Source organism: Lepisma saccharinum, chromosome 20 (genome assembly GCF_977018435.1).
Source record: "Lepisma saccharinum chromosome 20, izLepSacc3.1, whole genome shotgun sequence".
Taxonomy (NCBI): Eukaryota; Metazoa; Arthropoda; class Insecta; order Zygentoma; family Lepismatidae; genus Lepisma; species Lepisma saccharinum.
In genome coordinates, this window is record NC_139248.1 from 43,301,550 (window position 1) to 43,324,396 (window position 22,847).

The window sequence follows — 22,847 nt, forward strand, 5'->3', positions numbered from 1 at the left end:
GTTAGGCTCAAAATATAAATAATGACCCTCGTATCAAGCATGTTTTCAGTGGGAAGTTTAAAATTGTGCAAGATTTTAAATAAAACATTTGGTAACTATGAATGCTAGAGTTACAAATTATAGTTGTTGTTTTTTTTTTTTCACTACAGTAACTTCGTAAGTCTGTGAGGGTTCATATTGTCTGATATGTGTTCCATCCTAATGGCATGAATTGCACACTTGCTGCAGATACTTTCAGAGAAAAAAATTCTAATGTAAAATTAATTAATTTTTCAGCAGGAAATTGCCTCCTCCTCCAAATATAGCCAGAATCAAATTAAACATTAATACCTAGGCAATTACTAAAAGGATGCCTCAAGGCTCATGTGCGATTCAAAACATGTATCTATGAACAACGCCTGAGTCACAGTATGCTCCAAAGGTAAAAAAAAATCAAGTGTGACACGTAATCAAGGGTGACACATGTGTCACACCTAGGCATTAGCAACCTCACCTAAATGTGGCATGTATGTCACATACCAGTGTTTAAGGGTTAAGCCGGAGGATTATGAATGTGATGTGATGTGATAAGTGGGAAATGTAATTTAGTTGGCGTTTCAATCTTTAATCAAAATGTTATTTTTCATGGCTCCATGTCTGAAGTAGTTTGTACGAGGATAATTCGGAAAGTAACAGTCATTGTGGGGTGGTGCTAGTAGTAGTGGCAGAGTGCAACCGTTGTTACATCACGCAATCTGTGATTCAGTAAGCTTCCAGCTGTGGTAGTGAGAGCATCGTAGTGCCGTGCGTGTGCTGGTTATAACGTCACAAAATGTGTGCTGCCATCGAAAATCCCGCCAAATGCAAGATACGCAGAGATCCACAAAACCAGTCGAATGGTCTATACCTTAGACTTTCTTTCCCAGTACAACAAGAAAGGGGAGGAGTTTTTTAACAGAATAGTGACTGGCGACGAGACTTGGGTGGCATATGTCAATGGCATGGGGTCATACCGGTTCTCCAAACAAACTGAGGAAAGCCCGTCAAACTTTGTTAGCAAGGAAGGTTATGGCCACTGTATTTTGAGATGCTAAGGGAGTATTACTTGTAGAATTCATAGAACGTGGTATGACAATCACTTCTGAAGTTTACTGTAACACTTTGCAGAAACTGAGAAGAGCCATCCAGAACAAATGTCGTGGTCTGCTGACATCTGGGGTTGTGTTCGTGCATGACAACACTCGCCCTCACACTGCTTGGCGAACACAACCTTTTGCGCCAATTCAACTGGGATGTTTTTGATCATCCCCCGGTACAGCTTGGACTTGACTCATCCTGACTTTAATCTGTTCACTCACATGAAGAAGTGGCTTGAGGCACAGCACTTCGCTGACGACGAGGATCTTCAAAATGCTGTGACAGGTTGGTTGAATTCCCAGCCGGCCAAGTTTTATGCAGAAGGGATTGGTAAGTTGGTGAAACACTATGACAAGTGCTTGAATTTACATGGCGACTATGTTGAAAAATAGAGGACAGCTGTACCTTTCAGATGTAAAGTAAAAAGTTATATCTATGCATTTTTTTTATTAACAGCCAAACGGCGGTTACTTTCAGATTCCTAACTGCATTATATTAAAACATTAAAATGCTGACCAAGGCAAAATTTTTTGTATAGAAAATATACACTAAAAGCATTTGTAGTGTATATTTTTTATACAATAAATTTTGCCTTGGACATCATTTTAATGTTTTATTAACATGGAAACAAGGCTTCACAGTGTTAACAATAATTATAATTGAATAAGAAACTACTCACACCAAAGGCAGGTCAATCCATATCAAGTGGTACAGAAAAAAAAAATATTGATTGCTTGACCATTTTTTAAAAAGTACATATTTTGTGAGGTGTGAGCCTCATATGTTGACAGTTCAGCACCACTGTTATTTTATTTTTACTATCACTGATTTCAAGATGGCAGACATTTCTTTAACATGGTGCGCATCATTTTCTCCATTCATAAGCATCAGCAGTAACTTTTTAATCCCAGCTCTGGTAAGTCCAAGGACAATGAGACAAAATCTGTGACGTTAAGCACATTATAGGCTACAAGTATATTTGTGTATAATATTCTAAATATTTTTCCTTCATAAAAATTTTGTCAAAATTCTGTGTCCAAATCACTCAAAATGTCATTTTCGGATATTTTTTAGGGGGAAGGCAGTTGTTTCAATTTTTTTTTCTTGTAATTACCTGTCTACCAATACAGGGTCAGGTCAGAAACATGTACTTTTTGATAAAAAAATTCAAGTTCAGGGTTAAATATCTCTGGTGGGCAGTTGTTTAAAAATCTGAAATTTGTACACAATACAGTACTCTATGGTAAGTAACTTAAGTTAAAATTTTGAGTTTGAGATTCAACTGGTTTAAGAGATACGGTCATGCAAACTCATGAAAAATTCAATAATTTGCATTAAATAAGGTATGACTAATTTAATTTCTTATTAACATATTTTGTGCTAAAATTCTGCAAACTGTAATTTGGAATATAAATGAACAACATTTTACAGCATGTTTTTCAGTCGCCGCTCTGGCACCGTGAGCTGTTAGAAAACTAGTGTCCTTTTAGCTTGTTTTGTTACCAAAGCTCCACGAAATTTCCTAAAAAGATGCCAAAAATGCATGGATGCAGGAGGACACCATTTCCAGCATCTCTTGTGACAAAGTACATGCTTATTTGCATTGTAATTGTAACTGTAATTCTGAGAACTTGAAGTCATTTCGAAGCCATTGGTTTTCATAGCAGAGATAGCACATGTGATTTGACGGGAGTTGCTGTCTGGCAGGCTGCCAAACGGGCCGCTGACAGGCAGCACAAGCGACAGAAAAACACACTGTATTAACTGTGTGTGTTTACAATCAAATACCAGGGAATAAATTTACATAAGAAAAAATACACTATGCACATTTTTCCAAATTTTATTCCACAGTTGCAACCTGACAGATACAAGCTCAAAAACACTTTTTAATTGGAATTAGTTTTGTCTCCTTGGTGTTTGCATTTTAAAAAGCCCACTGTACTTAAATTCAAAGGTCTGACTTGTAATTAAGTGTATACAAAACATATTCTAAATAATAACATATTGCCATTAAAACAATCTTGTACTTGTTATATTTAGGAATCAAGTGAAAGAAATTAAAAAAAAAAACAATCAAAATATCTTGTAAGTGACATTTCAATCCAATCCAAGTTATACAAAATTCAGAATTTTACAATTTTCTTTTGCTTCTTAAATTTAGGTAATGGCTTAGGTGCTTCTTCCAAGGCATCAACTGAGCTCCCAATTGTTTCTACAGTAACTTCCCGAGATGCTTTCTTTTGTATTAACTTAGGACAGTCCTTCTTCAAATGCGTCACCTCCCCACAAAATTTGCAAGACTTTCCCTCTGGATATACTCCTCTTGGGTTGTCTGGACACTTCCTGGAAGTATGACCTTCCTCACCACAAGTGAAACACTTAAAACCTTTCTTTCCTTCTTTCCCAATGGAACGAACTCTGTTGTCCTTAGCCACTTTACACATGAAAGCTTTGTGCCCTGCTAAACCACAATTATAGCATATTTCTTTTGCTTTTATCTGTTTATTTACCTCAGGACACCTGCTTGTTTCTGTCTGTTCATTTGCCTCAGGACAATTAGCAGATACATGCCCATCTTTATGACATTTCCCACACTTATTTCTCTTCTCTTTCTTAAAATTCCTTTCAGCCCTTCTACGCTCACGCTTCATAGTAGCTTTTATTTCTTCCTCAGAATTTCCCATTTGTTCCATATTCTTTTGCAGAGCTTTTAGTTGTATAACGTCTTCTTCTTTAAGTGGAATACCTCCAAACAACGCAATTTTTATTTCTCTATCATTAACTATAATGGATTTTGGAATTTCTTTTCTGCGTACACGTCCTTTGTCTTCTTGACAATTGTTGTCATTCTCAGATTTCTTATGTGATATATCAGGACTGCTTTCATTGCCATCGCTTGAATTCCTGCTCTTCCTCTTCTTCTTGTGTTGTTTCTGCATTTCATGTTCTTCGGAATCATCAGTGTTCAATTGGGCCATATTACGCTTTCCTTTCAAGGCCTTTCCTACATGACTTGCATCCTTCTTCTGCTTCTTTAACACTTTATTATCAACCTTTTCATTAAATTCTGCCCACTGAGTAGAATTTTCATTGTCAAATTCAAGCTCTCTCTCATTTTCATTCATGTCGATGTCACTGTCACTGTCATTTTCATTCATAGAACTTGATGCTCCTTGTCCCTGTTGCTTCATTACAGACCATGGTGTTGCATGGTGAGGACTTCTGGCAGCTGATGATGATCCTTTGGAACGTGCAAATCTGGTCATTTTTCATGGATGTCAAAGCTACCCTAAAAAAACAAGACAGTTGCAATTAAACTTTTGCCTTAACATTTAGCTTCTATGGACCCTTTCAGGCATGTGATGTAGTGTAGAAAGTAAATCATGACAGGAGAACTAACTTTTTTGTAAATGACAGGCCTCTCATGGGAAACTAAATTTATATAATTTTCTCCTAATAATAGCACTTAAAAAGAGAAATGTAATTGAATTTTACAAAAAAATTAACTGCGGCCATCACAATAAACTAAAGTGAATTGAAAAAAAATATTAAGTAGCTTTATTATGTTTCCAAAATCATGTTGAAAATTATTATATACTTCTTGGGGGGCAAGTTATAAAACTGTATTACCTATAAAGGTAACCAAGAAAGTTGGTTTCTGATGCTGGCAAATATCACGTTCTTTGCATACTGCAAGTTCCAAGGTTAGACATAATATGATTATCAGCGTTGGTTGGCATATATGTGAGGGCTGATCAACAAAGAGTGAAACTGATTTTTTTTGCACAGCGTTAAATGTTTGTATGGTGCATATTGGGCAAGTGGGGTTTCATACATAATACCCAGAGATCGCAGCACCATTGGATCCTTTGTTTAGCAGCAACTTCTTTGTTCTAGGCACTTCATGCATTTCACATAACACACAATAGAGGTGACACTGGAGAAACAGTATGCAGCAATCAAATGTTGTTGTCGTTTAAAGCTGTGATGGTGAAAAGGTGATGCTTTTCTGGAATCATTTATCACCGATGATTCATGGGTGCACCACTACGACCCAGAGGGAAAATAAGCCAGAACAGTGTGGAAATCGCCAGGGTCTCTAACACCGAAAAAGGCGAAAATAAGGTGATGCTGATTGCTGATCACTTTCTTTGACTGTAAGGGAATGGTGTACCAGCATGCAGTTCTTCCACACACTTCTGTTACAGCAGAATACTACAAGTCAGTGTTGATGAAACTGAGGAGGCACATAGCAAAGAAAAGACCACAGCTTCATCGGGATGGGCAACTTCATGACAATGCACAACCTCATGTGGCAAATCACGTCATTACATATTTTGCGAAATTCAACATCACCTGTGTACCACTCTCCCCTTTATAGGGCCGACATTGACTTTTTCTGTTACCTGCACTCAGGTCAAAGCTCGTTTTGCAGACTAACAAGCAGTGCTGAAGAAATGGGACACGATTCTAAAGGATCTCAGAAAGAATGCCTTACATCATGTGTTTGCAGTCTAGCCGAAAGGTTCTCATAACTGCATTCAAGTCGGGGGAGACTACTACTTTGAAAAAGATCATGTAACCCTTCCACCACAGTAATAAACATTTGTTTAAAAAAAAATCAGTCTCTCTCTTTGTTGATCAGCCCTTGTACGTTCCACCACAGGTTATGGTCAGTGCAGTTCAACGTTAACATCAGTAAGGAAAGGTGACATGAAGGTACTCCAAACATCATGATAAGGGCCTGTATGCTGTACAAGTTTAAATCGGGACAAACACAACAGTGGGAAAGAAAATATATGCCAGGCTTTCATCAATGATGTGGTGAATGAGCACCGATTCAAGGATGGTGATGAATGCAAACTGCACATGATGACTACTTTGATTCATGATCCACAGAGTTCTACCACAGGTAGATCTTCAAGAATATTGAATACAGGTCACTGCTGCTGATGGGGACTATGTCTTGTACAACTTGCAACTTGTACAACTTATGGTTTTTGGCAGGTGAAAACCCAACAGAACATTCATGGCTGCCTTTATGTAAGAAAAGCAGTGTATCCATGTTACTAAACACAGTTCTCAAAAATGAGTTGTAAAGCCTACTCTATGGGCAATTGTGTCTTGAAATTTGCAGTGGAGCACAACAAAAAACACATTTAGAAGACAACAACACTTCCTTCCCCAATTATGTGTCATAAGCTTCAGGATTTTTTTTTAAAAATTGAGTCTTTTCTGCTGGAAAAACAATGAGTGCAATGCAAAATTTTTTCATATTTTTCATTAAAAGTAAAACATCTCAGAAAAAACACTGGTTGAAAAGTATTTTTTTAATAACACTGCATATTTTTTCTTGGAAAAATTCTACTTCTCCAAAGATCACTTGTTCAAAATACTAAAAAAAAAAGGTAAAAATACTAACAATGAACATTTTGTTTTGTGATTTGAGTATGTGAGACCCCCACATGTATGTACAGGAATAAAAAAAGACAACTGAAATATCATGTTTGATTTTGGAGAAATTATTGATTTGGTTTAAACCTTGCTTTTCTTTCACTTTTAGCTAATCACAAAGATGATGAAGAATGATGATACGATGGAATTGACGAAGAGATGATCACGAGCACTCATGCTCAGGTTGAGATTCAAACTCAGGACCCCTGACATTGTAGCATGTTGTGATAACCACTCCAACACGGAGGTCAGCAGTTGTGGGAAAATGGCATGTTAATTGCAATTACATGGTGCTGGACACTTAATCAAATGTCAGGTATCTAGGACATAAATTGTGTGGCTGCCTCATCAGCCATCTGGCATCTAAAGATTAAAAATTACTCTAATCCTGGAAAATTGGACCATCTCACACACACAGGACCCACAAGTGTATGTTTTATGTCACTGTTGTTACTTACTGTGTACAGTAAATTTTTAAAAAAATACATGTAACACAGCTGGCAATATACTACTCTGCGTGGAGGCAGTTTTCAAAATGTTTTGGTGTCACTAACTCCAATGTATACTTTGACTGTGTAGTCAAGAGACAAGTGCATAATAATTTTTCCTTCTGTCCTGCAAATATGCAAAAATTAATATTTAACTGTGTATTTGAAGGTTACAGACACCCCTGAATTTTTTAATAACTCGTAATATATCCTCAACATTACAATTAATGTAAAGATAGAAAAGCATCATAAAATAACTACAATATCACAGGTTTTATGACCCTTAGAAAACAATCTATTCAATGCTTGAAACTAAATTATGGGATTGCAGAAGTCAGCCTTGATTCCATGATATGAAAAACTCAATATGCTGACCAAGATAAAATTTATTTTATTATAAAACATAAACTAAACGTAACGTTTCCACCTTCTAGCAAGCAAGGTCTTCTTCAGACTCTGCAACAAGTATAAATGTAACAAGGTACAAAACAGGACAATATATATACACAAAAATTACTCCCCTCCAGACTATTAGAAAGTTGTTCTGGAACATTCTAGCATGTGGCTTTACCTTGTCAACTGTACTTTCACCTGAAAGGCGATTTAGCTAAACATTTTTTCTTTCATCTGTAATGTGGTTGGACTCTTTATGTCACTCTATTTTCCTTCATTTTTTTCCCTTCTCCTTTCCTCTTTCTCTTTTGTCTTTTCCACTCTTTCTAACACCTTCTTCCATTCTTTGTTTATCTTCAGTCCCCCATTCCAGTTCATTGTGTCTTCTTCACCTTTCTTCTCTATTTCCTTGGCCTCCTTCCATTTTCTCACTAGTATTCTCTTCTCCCTTCCTATCTGCTTAGCCTCATCCCACTCTATGTCATGTGCTGTTTCTCTCGTGTGTTTAAATATCGCATTTCTCTCTCTTTTAAGTCGTACATCATCCCTATGTTGTTTCAACCTGTCTTTCAGCCTCTTTTTTGTTTCTCCTATGTACACATTCTGACATTCTTTACATTTCACTTCGTACATAATCCCTTCCTCTTCTCTGTTTTCCTTTTTCTTGCATTCTTCGCTATCCTTAAGATGCTTCTTTCTCCCCTCCTTAAGTTTTAATGCCCACTTTCCTAAGCACTTTGCATATCTTTTCTGTGGTCTTCCCCATACTCCTTATTCCAAACCTCCTCTATTTTTCTTTCTCTTCCAATTCTCCCTTGCCACTTTTCTTCCTCCTCCTGTTTATGTCCAGTCTATCCTCCTTCTCGTAGCCATTCTTTTCCAGCTGTTTCCATAGGCTATTTATTTTGCCTTCTTTTTCACATTCTTTCGTGCATATTTTCTTGATTCTGTCCTCCATATTCTTTATAAAATTTCGGTAAATATGTAGTATCGCCCGAACAGATATCTTAATTTTTACAGAAGAAACTACTTACTTTAATAATTTCTCTGACGTTGTGGAAGTTCGTGAAGGTGTTTTCTTTGATCGTTTAAGCTTTCTGACCCGGAATTCCTTTTTCTTTCCTGAGAAATATTTCCAACACGCAGAGGCGACTGATGCCATTTCCTTGCTATTTGCCTGCGTTCGATGACATAACCCTGTGTCAGTGTTTCCAAACACGCTTTTAGTTTTCTGAAATCGAAAACCATCTGTTCGGCATGTAGTGGTTGTTTATGTCGTAAACCCTTGTCACTGTTTCCAAACACGTCGTTTATTTTTAACTATCTTAACGTAACCTAACGTGTTTAAATGTTCATGATTTGTGATGTTAAATACCCTTTTGTGAACTAACGGACGTGAATGGTAACGACCCCAAATTTTAACTGTGTTTGCCTAACCTAACCTTATCATGCAAGAATCATGGAAACATTTTAAAAAATTCGTAATAGTATGTAATTTTCAGTCAATAAGGTTTGAAACACTGCCTGCGCACTGCAAATCGACAGAACACAAGCACGACGTGCGATGATCCTTGACGAGTGCATGCCATATTGTCTGTTACACAAGCGAAACAAGGAAGACAAATAATGACTTGTAATATGAAAAGTTGACACTATTTTATGGAAAAAGCAAAACATCACCTTAAAGTATCTTCCACAATGCAGAATAGGTAAGTATCAATGCTAAAATTAACGAAATAAACGAGTGAGAGGAGTTCGGGCGATACTACATAATTAATAAAATTTCTTTTTGTCACCTCACTTACATCACTTCTTTTGTGGCAGAATACCCCTGCTGCAGACTTCTGATGCCAAGCCGCCTCAATTTCTTGTCCTCTCTTCCTTTTCATCAATATATCTAGGTAGCTTATCTTGTCTTCTTCTTCTATTTCGAGTTTCAACATCCATCCATCTTTCTTCATCTTGTATTTCTTTGGCAAATATGTCGAGCTGCCTCTTCGTTCCCTTCTCAATTTATCATCATCCCCAGCTAGAGGTTGCATGTTGGAAGCTTAAAAAATACATTTTGGGGTGAAATATTGTTCAAAAATCCACAAAAGTAATAATTTCTCAAAAAGTGGTATTTTGTGGTATGTAAATTCAAGTAACCAGGTTAAGCCATTGCTTGACCCAAGAGCACTTACAAATAAATGGCAATACTACTTTTTTTGCTATTGCATAATACATACTGGTTTATTTTCATGACAAACTATTTACAATTTTCACGTTTGTAGGTATATAGCAGTGATACATTTTGGAATTCTATTCACTTTGGATAAAAGTTGGAGGGGGAGGGGATTTCTTGAGTAAATTACCTTTCGTTCTTCTACCTCTAATTGCACCTTATTGAGATGGTATGTCATGACTGCACCTCGGGCAAGGTTTTTTTAATTTAAATCTTGATTTAAATTTGTATCACTTTAAATAAATAATTTATAGAATAATGGGTAACACTTTACTATACCAGAGACGGATTTCTTCAAATTTACAGGAGAAAGTACTTATGCAAATCATTTTCTGTAGCGTTGTTGATGTTCGGGAATGTAGTTTTGATCCATTTTAATGTGAATGCAGGTGGTTTTCTACGAAAATCTATTTCCGACGTGTTATTGCTGCTGCCGCCATTTGCTTTCTACACGAGAGCACAATATGCTCTCGTATTGTCCGTATATGCTAAATTGAATGAAAGGAGTGCTAATGGAACCTAACAGGCCTAACCTAACCAAGTAGGCATACCTCGTCTCCGTGATGGTTCATGGGGCTTTCGTGAATTTTTGGGCTAACGTCAATGGTTTTTGGGGCTACCCGTGGACGGTTTGTGTGAAATAAGGAACAACAGTAAGTACTCGTTAATGTAAGAAATAGACATTATTTTCGTTAGAAATTCATTATTTCACCTAAAGAAATGTTCCGCAATGCAGAATAGTACGTTAGCAATGTAAAAAATTGTGAAATAAATCATTGATAGGTGTCTCCGGTATAGTAAAGTAGTACCGAATAATGTACATAAGGATTTTGTAAATATCAATATTACTTTTGGTGAAAGTAAGTTAATCTCATGATCATTTAATGGTGTTTATTAGGCTCTAAGAAAGGAAACAAAACATATGTACTGATGGGGTGAAGTTCATATGAAGAAAATGTAATATGTAAACTGTAAGCACACTTAAATTTCTCTGGATTTAAAATTCAATAATTTTTATAGGCAAAACTAGAAAAAAAATTGTGTAGAAAAATATGGTATAATTACAGAATACCAGAAGTATGCTTTCAAATTTGGTATACTCACTAATGTTGACCTCAAAATCACAAATCTGCAGTTAAAAATTGGTGTCTGGAAAATGTGAAATACCGTGCATAAAGTACCGCTATGATTGTCGATACTAATGGTCGCCATGTTTGATGATGTGAACAAGTGAAGTTCGCTATCCGTTCCATGGAGCATTGCTTTACATGTGACAATATGGCATCTTCAGTAAATGTGGAAAACATACTTGCCGCATGAACCATTCACATAAGGTTAGGTTAGGCAAGCATAGTTAAAAAATTCAGGGTATTCATAAACATAGTTTTTGAATGCTAATCATTGCAAAAAATTGTTGTTTCCTTCAGAAATCACCAGTGTTTACTTCATTCACGGACCCCTTTATTTCTACTTATTTCACATTTTCTACACGTGACTGCCAATTGTTAACTGCAGATTCGTGATTAGGATGCCAAAATTAGTGAGTATGCCGAATTTTAAAGCAATCGGAGATACTCCCGGTATTCTGTAATTGCTCCAAAAATATACATGTTAAACTATAAATAGTGTCATAACATTAAACTGTAAATAAACATGGCAGCTGATATTTTGCAAACTACCATTATAAAACTTGCCAAAATGCAGCTACAAAGACTATAAACATATTTTAAGTTACAATTATAGAGTACATCCACATTGTCTTATTTTTACTGCAAGAAAAGTTACTGAAATTATTATGGTCTCATTAACACACTCAACAAACATTTCCATAGTAGATTGTATACTATGTGAGAAACAGAAAAACGTATATTTACATATACTTATTTGCTTTTATCAAACTGTTCAAATATTTTACAGGGCTGTATACTAGAAAAAGCCTTTCTATAGAAAAAAAAAACATATAACTATATGAATCATGTCAAAAACATACGAGCAATTTTAAGCATGTTTTTCTTAAAAAATATATATAAAAAATTCTGTTTAAATTTAAAAAATCATCAAAAATGATGTTAATAAAAAATCATGATTTTTACCCACCCTGACCTTGTAGTTTTTCCATCAAAATAAAACCACCTTAAACTCTTCACAATAAATAGTTCTCACTCTTTGATTTTTTAAAAACATTTCATTGCAATTAAAAAGCTCATACTTTAAAATTGTTAGCAAATCAAAAATCAAAACGTATTTTTAGCAAAACTTCCTATACTTGTACAGGGCCAACAAAGTTAGTAATAAGGTGTGTTTTATACAGCGTATATTGATACACTTGTAGGTTGAATTGTATTTTCTGCAAATATGTTCTATAGTACTAAGTGAGGCGAGTGTACATGGCTTCATATGGTTTTTCAAGAATGATGTGTTAAATGCTGTCACATACTGATAATGTGCAAATTGCTCACAACTGAATATCGACTAAAGGTTAAAAGATTAAAAATCAGTAACTTACGCATGTGAGCATGAGATTGGTCAAACAACGTTTCGAAGGTTCTAAACTTAATAGCACTTTCAACCAATTAGGCAAGCAAGACCCCAGAATTGGTTTTACTAGAAAAGATCTGGCTAACGGTAGGATTCACTTTCAAATCATTTGTTCCAAACAAATGCTTTATCACCGACTTCCACCCCCTTTTTGCATAATTTATGACGATAATCACATATTTGATACTGCTACTACTACCACTTGTAATAATAATAAAAACATTATTATTGGTACGTTTATCCTGGTACTTGCACCCCCCCAACAAAAATTCGTGGTTGCGCCTCTGATTAAATATTAATCTACGAAGTACATAAACAACCATATAACTAGAGTAGTTTTGTACATATTTTGGAAATAGAATCAAACAGTATGATGCAATTTTCAGTGTTGATTTTGACATATGAACAGGCACATGAAGCAAACAAAAACAAAAATAAAAAGAGAGAGAGAAGAAGAAAGAAAATCGTACTACATCTTTTAAAACACTTATCAAATGCACCCTCAATATCATTTCTCCTTTAACTCTATCTAAAATGGAAAATATAGTATCAAACCCCTTTACTTAAAATTATAAAATATTTATATTCTGGCATTAAAATGCATCATACATAATTTGAATAAATGGTTGGTAAACTTGGTCACGGAGGAAGTCTTAATGTATTTTGGTCACCTAGCGCGGCTGTCAACCATTGTGAGACTACAGCAGGAAAAATTCATTTTATAAAAGTCGATGACTTGCTAAAACATTTTACCCTTCTAATTGTTTTAACTTCATACATCAATATGCACCTTGAAATAAAATATTAATAAATAAATTATGGCATTAGGCTTGTTGACAAATATAAAATCAGATTTAAAATAGCTGGCGACCACTGGTTTAATGAACTCTCGCAGCCCAGTGCTGGGCAACGGCCCATCAGTTAAGAAACTACTCTAGTACATTGTGGCTCTAAAACTGAGGCAGAAACTGCAATAGATTGGCCCAAAAAAATCTAGCTTTATCTCAGTAAAATTTTGTTTATTTAACTACACTTTATGATCATAATTGGGATTGTATGTACCTACAGGTGAAAATGACACCCAAACCACTGTGCATCCATTGGGGATTCAACTTTAAACCTCTTTTTTATAAGGTGACCTCATTAATTTATCCCATCAGGGAGGCTCATTATTTTATTATATCATTCAATCAACAATCTTGTAATTTCCAACAAGAGTACTTGCAATTATAAGTTACTTTGGGATCTAAATCCTCTTGTAAAGCCTGTTCGGCGAAAGAACAAACCCTGAAAATTCAATTTTTGTATTTTCCATCAAAATCTAGGGAGGGTCACATGAACCGCTGAACCAATCGGCTTTGTCCAGTTGCAGTGGTGAGGGGAAATTCTAGTGCTATTCATCATTGCCAATTTTTTCATTTCAAGTTGTTCTCGAAACAGGGGGCTCCCTCAACAAGGTCAAGCATGGCAAAGCCTAATGGTTGCCAGAGCATAGCAAGGGAATGAGTCTCCGATTCCCTGCCTCCCTGAAATGCATGAAAAGGTGTCGTGCAAGACTGGACAAAAATTGGGCATGTAGTAATCTCTCTTTTCCAGCTTTGAACTGGAGGTGGAAAGTCTGGGTTTCCTAAGTTCATTCTTAAGTCGGTCGTGCTTTAGTAGTTAAATGGGCTAAATACACATGTAGTTCTGCATACATATTATGAATAGTAAAGTTTTTAATTGTCCTGAAACATATCATTTGCATTATTGTTTGTGGCATCAACAGCACCAGCATGTGAAAGCTTGTTTTCAGTTCATTTTATGTTCAGATAGTCTAATCAGGCCTAGTTTTAAAATGGAATCCGAATCTTTATGCAGTATGTTTCAACTAGGATCAAACCTGGTATCAATTGATTACGAGACACAGTGTTACCACTAAGCCATTGGTTAGGCTCATACACTCACATATGGCAAAAAAAAAATAGTAATTACAGGGTATCCAAAAAGTCACGCAACTGAGATTTTGACTGTATGTAACTTTTGTACAAAAAGCAATAGAGACATGAATATCACATTGGGTATTAATTTTGTCCATGTCAATATTTTTTAAACATTAAACTAGAAAATCCTGATGTACATGAACGTTTAGTATTGGGAAAAGTTACTAAGGTGTAAAAAGTTTGTGTACGAAGTGTAAAACATATATGGATAAAAGACAGCTCTGGAGCACCTTGAAATTTTTTTTCGGTGTGAATCAATGGTCTCTGTGGGTTTTTATCGAATTGATAAAATAACTATAACCTTTAACGCCTTACAGACAATTTATGGGGTTAATCTTGCCATATGCATAAATAAGTGGGTTTTTTTAAAAAAAATTACGAGGTGTACTGACAACAACAATACTGACAGTTCTGGCTATGTTATTCAGTCTCATACAAAAGTTTTTTTGGACATTGATTGAATAACATAATCAAATGTAAGGCCCACCTGGTACTGCCCTCTGACATGACCAATGTTGCCAGTACCCCTCGTAATTTGTTTTAAAAAAATATTTCTTTATGAATATGTCATAATAAAGCCTTTATGTGTAAATTGTGAAAAATGCAGAGAAATTTATCATTCCTTTATTAGTGCAATCAATATACACAAAGACCATTAAAAATACACATTGGAATTTCTTGCAAGTGACTCCATAACTGTCTTCATCCATGTTTGATTTCGCCTTGTACAGAATCTTTTTTTTACACCTTCATAACTTTTACCCACACTGAAAGTTTATGTATAGCACAAATTTCTAGTTTAATGTTTAAAAAATACCCCCATGGACAAATTTAACACCTAGTTTCTACAACTGTTTGTACAAAAGTTATGTACATTCAAAAGTCTGTTGTGTGATATTTGGACACCCTGAAGAAGAAATGGCACATGTATATCATTTGGCTCCTACACCATGTAAAATTATTTAAGCCCCCATCACACGGAACTGGATTTCTAGTAGGAATGCCCTAGTTGGTGCTGAACTGACTTTCTAGGTAAAAATCATGGCCACCTGGCTGACTGCTTTGGAGGAATAGGACGTGTTCTAATTGCTACTAGCTTTCCTCGACTGGATTCTGCGGAACAGCCAATCAGAGCAAAGTTTGTCCATGTGAAGATAATCTGAGAGTTTGCAAAGGAGCATTTTTGGCTGTTTAACAGTTGGGCTGAAAAGTTCGTAGGCTAACATAGTAAAAAATATTTTTTTGACAAAATTCGATTTTATTATTCAATATAGTTGCCTTCGAAGGCGATACAACGATTATAGCCGTCATACAATTTTTCGATGCCATTTTTATAGTACGATTTCTCTTTAGCCTCAAAATAGGCCTCAGTTTCGGCGATTACCTCTTCATCAGTGCTAAATTTCTTTCCAGCGAGCATTCTTTTAAGGTCTGCAAACAGGAAAAAGTCACTGGGGGCCAGATCTGGAGAATATGGTGGATGGGGAAGCAATTTTATTACGGTTGAATATCGCTAAACATTGCTCCGAATCATCAAAACGTTGTTGCTTTTGATCGATTGTGAGCACGCACGGCACCCATTTTGCACACAGCTTTCGCATGTTCATATATTCATACAAAATATGTCCAACACGTTCCTTTGATATTTTTAAAGTCTCAGCTATCGCGATCAACTTCACTTTACGATCATTTAAAATTATTTTGTGGACTTTTTTGATGTTTTCATCGGTAACAGCCTCTTTGGGGCGTCCACTGTGTGCATCGTCTTCGATGCTCATTTCGCCTCGTTTAAATTTAGCAAACCACTTCTCAACGGTTGATTTTCCTGGTGCAGAGTCCGAATAATGTTTATCAAGCCAAGCCTTGGCTTCAACAGTATTTCTTTTCGCCAAAAAGCAATGCTTTATTAACACACAAAATTATTTTTTATCCATTTTTTCACAATAACAAAGTTAAAAAGCTTTCTCAGTATGCATTGATTACCATTTTTTTTTGAGCCAATCTCTAGTTCATACTTTTCCTTTTTTAATAAAAGCACAAAGCAGTAATGTTCCTACAACATTGTTCAAATTGCTCGTCCATCTTTAAGCCGGCTTTCAACGGAAGGATTGTCATTAAAATTTTTGCTAGCATAAATGCTACGTAAATGATTCCAAAAATTTCATAGTAGATCGTACTTTACAGTTTTACACCAAAGCATTTCATGGATCATTTCGGTTTGCTGTTTCAATTACAATGTATAATACATACAGCACAAAAGGCAGCTCGAGTTACGTTTATGGTGAGTGCACAGTGTTTGCAATAGAAAAAGCTAAAATATTCTTCCATACGTGTACAGTAAACGTTGTAAAGTATGTATTTTATCAGCACCGTTCTTCTCTACCTAAAACCATTTAATACGAAGCGATATTCCTCTCGGTTGAATAGTTATCGTATTTTAAAAGTATGAAGTGATACGTTGTTTACATCTCACGCGGCTGCCATTATGGGAACAAAAGACTATCGACAAGTACGGTGTAACAAGTTTCGTGTGAGGCGAAAACTAGCAAAACCAGTTCAGTGTCAACTACTGCATTACTACTAGAAATCTAGTTCAGTGTCATTCGGGCCTTAGTTAATTTCAAAATTTGACATTGCAAACCTCTAAAGTCCTTAACACTGCAAGTGAAATTGGTTAGCCACAATTGTTAAAAAGCCAAAATTTCGTGTTTTTAAAGCTGGCTTTTCATCGAGAAAAAAAACATTCATTGAAAAAAAGCTGCTTTCTTTGCCTCTAGTAGGCACCCTGCAACTGCTACCAGCTCCACATGGCATTTCTTCAAAATGATATTTCAGTTTTGTCTTATTTTACATAAATCTCATAAAAGCAGGAAAAAAAATATTGTGATTTGAACACTTTTTAAGAGATATTTTGGAAGTTTCTTTTTAGTGTTTTTTTTTCATTCATTGCTTTCTCTGTCAGTAAGATTTTGACAGTGAGAATTTTGAATTTCTTAGCCCACATTAATTTGTATTATTTCAATTCTCAGTTTTGAAAAATACATTGAAACTTATTTGAACATGGAGTTCCTTTTTTAATTTCTTCATCATAAGGCAAAGTTTTTATTATTTTTAGAATAATGTTTAGGTGGATTAGCTTCAAGAGTATGAGATACTTTCATTGTTTGCAGTTTATTTCCTTTAATAAAAATTTTCGAAATGGACGTGTTTGCATTCATATATATATTTTGCCTTATTTCCAGTAAGTGATAGTGTAATTCAACATCAATAATTCATGTAAATAGAATCTGTTTTGATAGGGTGGCACTGAGTGCAGCATGTGGAATGTATGGGCTACTATGAGGATGCAGATCACGGAGGGTTAAAACAAATTTAATCTAATCTAATGAACCACTGACAAGTACTATGCATGGACATGATTTCTAAATACTCAATTTTATTCTTTCTTTGGTGACTGCTATACTTATACTTCACATTTAGAATTTCACTGATGCACTCTATTGTCTGGCTTTAAACAATAAACATGCATACTTGATCAATTATGGGAAACAGAATTAATATGGGAACGACTTGAGATGACCGGACCCCTCTCCGATTTTCTTCATATTTGGCATACTCACTAATTGAGGCCTCCAAATCACGAATCTGAAGTTAAAATTTGTCGGAAACGTCTAGAAATTGCAAAATAAGCTAAAATAAGGCGTTAGTTTTCGGAATGGAAACAGTCGATTTTTGTGATTTTTTTTTATTTCACAAGCAAATATATATATTCCTTATACTACCACAACACCAAATTTTAACTATGTTTGCCTAATCTAACTGAAACTAACCTAACCACGCACCAATGGTTCATGGGGCTAGTGTCAATGGTTAGCAATTACTTGCAATTTCTAGATCCTGATACTACCACGACAAAATTTTAACTATGTTTACCTAACCTAACCACGTGCCAATGGTTCGTGGGGCTAGCGCCAATGGTTCGTGAGGCTAGCATCAATAGTTCACAATTTCTAGACATTTCGGACAAATTTTAAATTCGTGATTAGGGGACCTCAATTAGTGACTATGTCAAATATGCAGAAAATCGGAGGGGGGGGTCCGGTCATCTCAAGTCATACCTTAATATGCTATTAAAAATTAATCCAATCATTATAAAAAGTTCAACATACTGATGGCTTACTGAATTTTACATGCACATTTTGTGAAAACCAACAAATGCCTATTTGGAAGGTATGTGTGTGTTTCAAGGTTGCTTGGTGGTCAAAATAAATAACCCTGTTTCCACTATCACACAGCCATCTTTTTGTGCACAAAGCATGTTCATGTAAAATGACCACAGCAATGGTCAACAAATGTCTGCTTGCTGGGAAACAAGTAGATGAAAACTAAGAAAGATGCAATAAGTACTATTCATTTCAACTCTTTAGTATATAAACTAGGCCAATTCATATGATGTAGAGTCAGGCGAAACTTGTAGTATTTAAGCACTATTGAAAAACACACAATATAAATGCTTACAGATTACACACTATGCTAAAAAACATGTCCACTATTTACTATTGGTTTCGGCACTGTTTATTATGAGCACTCTTTTTATCATTGGGCAATTGTTGCAATAACAGCCAGTTATCCTATGACAATTTCTTCAAGCACAGGCAGTTTGTGCATGAAACATGTGGATTGGTTAGTTCAGCAGTTACTTACACTCTTCTGGTGCTTTGGTTGCTCTAGGTGGTTTCAAGCTCTTTGGGTTGGCATTTTAGTGCAGTGCCAAACATATTTATTGTCAGTACTTTTCTTGCCTCTTAATGTAAAGAAATAAAAAACGAGCAATATGTTCTGATAGGTCAAAAGAAAAATAATGATGAGCACATTATGCTTGTGTTTTCCATGGATTACAATGACACAAGGATTTTGAATTTTAAAAATTCAATCTGGCACACAAATATTGGTAAATATGCGATATCGCCCGGACAGATTTCTTCAAATTTACAGGAGAAAGTACTTACTGAAATGAGTTTCTTTAGCATTCTGGACGTTCTTGGAGGTATTTTCTTTCACGGGAAACTAAAAACTTCGTATTTGAATGCTGCCGAACAATAATTAATCACTGTTTACCTAAGAAACTTGCATTGCCTGCCATATTATGCCATTGTTTCCATTGTGTGCATGCAGATGGCGAGAGCGTCGAAAGTCACACGGTCTCGTCAGTGTTTCCAAACGTGCATTTTTTTTCCAGATTTTTTTTTTAACTATGCTTACCTAACCCAACCTAACCTAACCTTGTCAGAAATGGTTTTTGGGGCTATCGTGAATGGTTTTGGGGGCTATCCGGCAATGGTTTGTGGGGTTATCGTGAATGTTTTTTTGGGGCTATCTGTCAGTGGTTTGTGATGACATAATGAACACGAAAGTAGGTATTTTTCGGTTAAGAAGGTTGAAACACTGCATATACCCACTCCAAAAAGACAAAACACAAGCACGGCGCAATGATCCATGACGAGTGCATGCCATATTGTCTGTTACCCAAGCGGAACAAGGAAGACAACTAATCACTTGTAATATGAAAAGTTGACACTATTTTATGGAAAAAGGCATAACTTCACCTTAACGAATGTTCCGCAATGCAGAAAAGGTAAGTACCAGTGGTAAAATTAAGGAAAAAAAATGAGTTAAAGGTATCCGGGCGTTATCGCATATTTACCCAAATATTAACACTATGGATGTCTGATTCCAAATCGTATTACCTATGAATAAACCCTAAAAATTAAAAATAAAAACTTTTGAAAGTTCATTCTGCCAAGTATATTGCCCAAAAATTAAGGTACACTATTAAACACAAACATAAAAAAAAAAAAACTACAAATGCTTTAAAATCTGTTCTTCTTCGTCACTTACTTCTTCTACCTCATCTGCAAATTCTGCTTGCACTTTGGCTTTGTATTTTGCATAGCTGCTTCCATAACGATTAACATCATCATTTGTTGGAGAATATCCGTAGCAATAGTCCTCCTCTCCATCATCGTCTGATAGTTCATATTCATCTCTTAAAGTACACTTTCTTACTTTCTCCTCAAGAAACGATGTTGCTTTATCTTCATACCCTCTGTAGAAATCATCTTCCAATCCAAAATCAGCATCTGAATCAGGATAATCATTACGCCAGTTATTTTCATCATTCGAATCATCATCATCATCATGCACAGGTGTATCGTCATCACTTTGAAGGTTATCTAAAAACACTTCACTCCCTATAGGCTGGAAACTCACCATACTTTCAATAAGGCCATCATCTATATCGAAAGTATTTGTACAATACAAGTCATAAACGTACTTCTTCTCTACAAAATTGTCTTTCTTATTTTCATCTCCACTAACATTCTTAGTTTCATAATCATCACTGGCAATATCAACAACTCTCACTACCTGTTTAGCACTGGAGGACGCTTTTGTATTACATGCGTCATTGTCATCGTCTGCACCTAATGATCTACAACAATTAACAACTTTATATCTGTTACATTGTGAGGCCTGTTTGGTTGCTTCGCGAATCTTGTGTGTCAGATCACCCTGGTGTTGTTTATATGACTGTCGAAGTTTCGTATAGTTGTCCTTCAATGCCAAAACCTTGCTAACACGAGAAGCTATGTTATCGTCCTGACTGCCGACTGTCCCAGCGAAGTGAAGTACTGTTTTCTCGTGATCTGGTCCTTTCACCGATGAACTTTCATCTTCTGTTTTCTTTCTTTTAAATGCAATCACAAACGCTTCTGCTGGTTCGTCTTCCAGAGCACGTTTAACTCTTACAACAGTGGCCATGTTGTTTAGACTACCATACGAAGTCAACTTGCCTGTGCGTTTGTGTTTTGGCTTACGTTACCTGGAAACTATACCGATAAAAATTATACATGCTACTACATGTTCGGTCGTTTAATAATAATAGTAATATAGTTACCTAGATCCAAATTATCTTGTCTGTTGTCACAATAATTAGTATTTGCTTCTGTTAATAATTCTTGAAGTCACGTGTAATTGCAATGTTGCCGAAACAGATTATGAAAAAATGACCTAATGGAGCTAAAACCTTCTTCTTCTTCGTGCCCCTTACCGCCGGTTATATGGCAGTTTTGGTCAAGGATCTAGGATGTAGAACATCGGTGAGTAGTAGTCAATGATGTATATATGGCTGGATAGCTAACTCCGCCTCTCCGCAACGGTCGAGGATGAAGCCACTCGTGCGCGCAGACATGTACGGCAGGAAGAGCGGGACCCTCCATTACGAATGTTAAAGGAAATTTCCACTTTGGCATGAAAAACGTTTTAAATCCCAGCGGCGTCTCGTCCCTTGTGGCTTGCGGGGCTTAGCCTTTAAAGAAAAACGGACGTATTTACGTAATTTTCAATCACCATAATACATACCTATCACACAATCTTTTAAAAGGCGATTTTTACCCACGTAAGTTCATCGTCTGCTGCAATGGATACGACAGCGCTCATTGATGTCAGTTATCGGTGTCAGGCAGGGTTGGCATGTTTAAAACAAAAGTGTTTAAAACACTTTGTTTTAAACGTTTAAAACACACGGCTTTGTTTTTCTTACAAATGTTTTAAACGTTTAAAACAATGTGTTTTAAACTTTTTTTTTAGAAGTGTTTAAAACACATTTTGCTACTTGATATTTTATAGTCTGTGATAATTTTTTTGTTTGGCAACCCTATCTTTTCATTAAATCTTTGTAAATTAATTCGTGCTTTACGTGTCTCACTTATCGCACAACACTTGAGCAACGTTATGTACTGACGTCAGGGGAGAAAGCTTTTTTAATTTTAGGCTAAATGGTACGTTGTTAGGTTAGGCAGGCTAGCTATGTATGCACAAGGTAACAAAACTGTTGTGCGACAAGAAAGACCCGTGCTTTACTGTAGAAATCGAAACTTCTCAGTTCTTTGTTTCGTATCGTCCTGTAAGTTTGAAACTGGTGGAAGCTGGAAACTAATATCTGAATACATAATGCGTGATTTTGATCATGACGTGATTTTTTTTCTCTTTCGATACGATTCATTTGTTTGTATAACTGAATGAAGCGAGGGTGCTTACTTTTGGTAACATAATTTTTTGGCGAGTCTGCTGCCACACACGTGTCAGCAGTAAGAATAAGCTTCAAATTTGCTCCTGCCACGTAATTCGTCTGCTAAGAGGATGTTACAAATTTCAAGAACAAATTGAGACGAGAGATATGCAAGTTTATGATTAGTGGGAATTAATGTACAGGTAATTTAGAACCTTTTTCTTTAGAAAGCATTTAGCGATATTATTTTAATGCTAACAGAACCTAACCTAACTACGAAAGCATTTAAGAATGCTAAGGGACATAATCTTAAAAAATTTTTGTGAAAGTAATCGCTACAACTTCACAGTATGCGTTACAGACGTAATAGCAAACATAGCATGATGAAATCACGATAAGACAATGACCGAGTCTGCTGCCACGCACATCTTTTTTGAGGTTCCAGCACAAAAAGAACGTGGCAGCAGACACTACCTAATTTTTTACTTGGAAAGTTAAATTGATCTAGAGAATCTATTATGACACTGCAGGTTGTTTTCTGCTTTATAAACTGTTCAGGCAGCAGGAAATATTTCACCCTGATT

At 35.8% G+C, this 22,847-nt stretch overlaps 2 protein-coding genes across 4 annotated transcripts; both read right to left on the bottom strand.

Annotated features, from left to right (window-relative positions):
- Positions 1-2,940: 2,940 nt before the first annotated feature.
- On the bottom strand, positions 2,941-21,297 carry LOC146003251 (uncharacterized). Of its 3 annotated transcripts, none has more exons than XM_083141432.1 (2): positions 21,151-21,297; positions 2,941-4,405 (listed from the first exon to the last, which is right to left on the bottom strand). In XM_083141432.1, exon 2 carries the CDS (start codon positions 4,380-4,382, stop codon positions 3,240-3,242), a length of 1,143 nt encoding a protein of 380 aa, XP_082997558.1. In that variant the 5' UTR covers positions 4,383-4,405; positions 21,151-21,297; the 3' UTR covers positions 2,941-3,239. The 3 variants fall into 3 exon arrangements, with proteins under 3 accessions (XP_082997558.1, XP_082997559.1, XP_082997560.1); XM_083141433.1 differs by lacking the exon at positions 21,151-21,297 and adding an exon at positions 20,094-20,226; XM_083141434.1 differs by lacking the exon at positions 21,151-21,297 and adding an exon at positions 9,257-9,277.
- Positions 19,986-21,135, bottom strand: fs(2)ltoPP43 (female sterile (2) ltoPP43). Its single transcript, XM_083141435.1, has one exon. The coding sequence runs from the start codon at positions 21,012-21,014 to the stop codon at positions 20,055-20,057; it is 960 nt and encodes a 319-aa protein (XP_082997561.1). The 5' UTR covers positions 21,015-21,135; the 3' UTR covers positions 19,986-20,054.
- Positions 21,298-22,847: the final 1,550 nt, after the last annotated feature.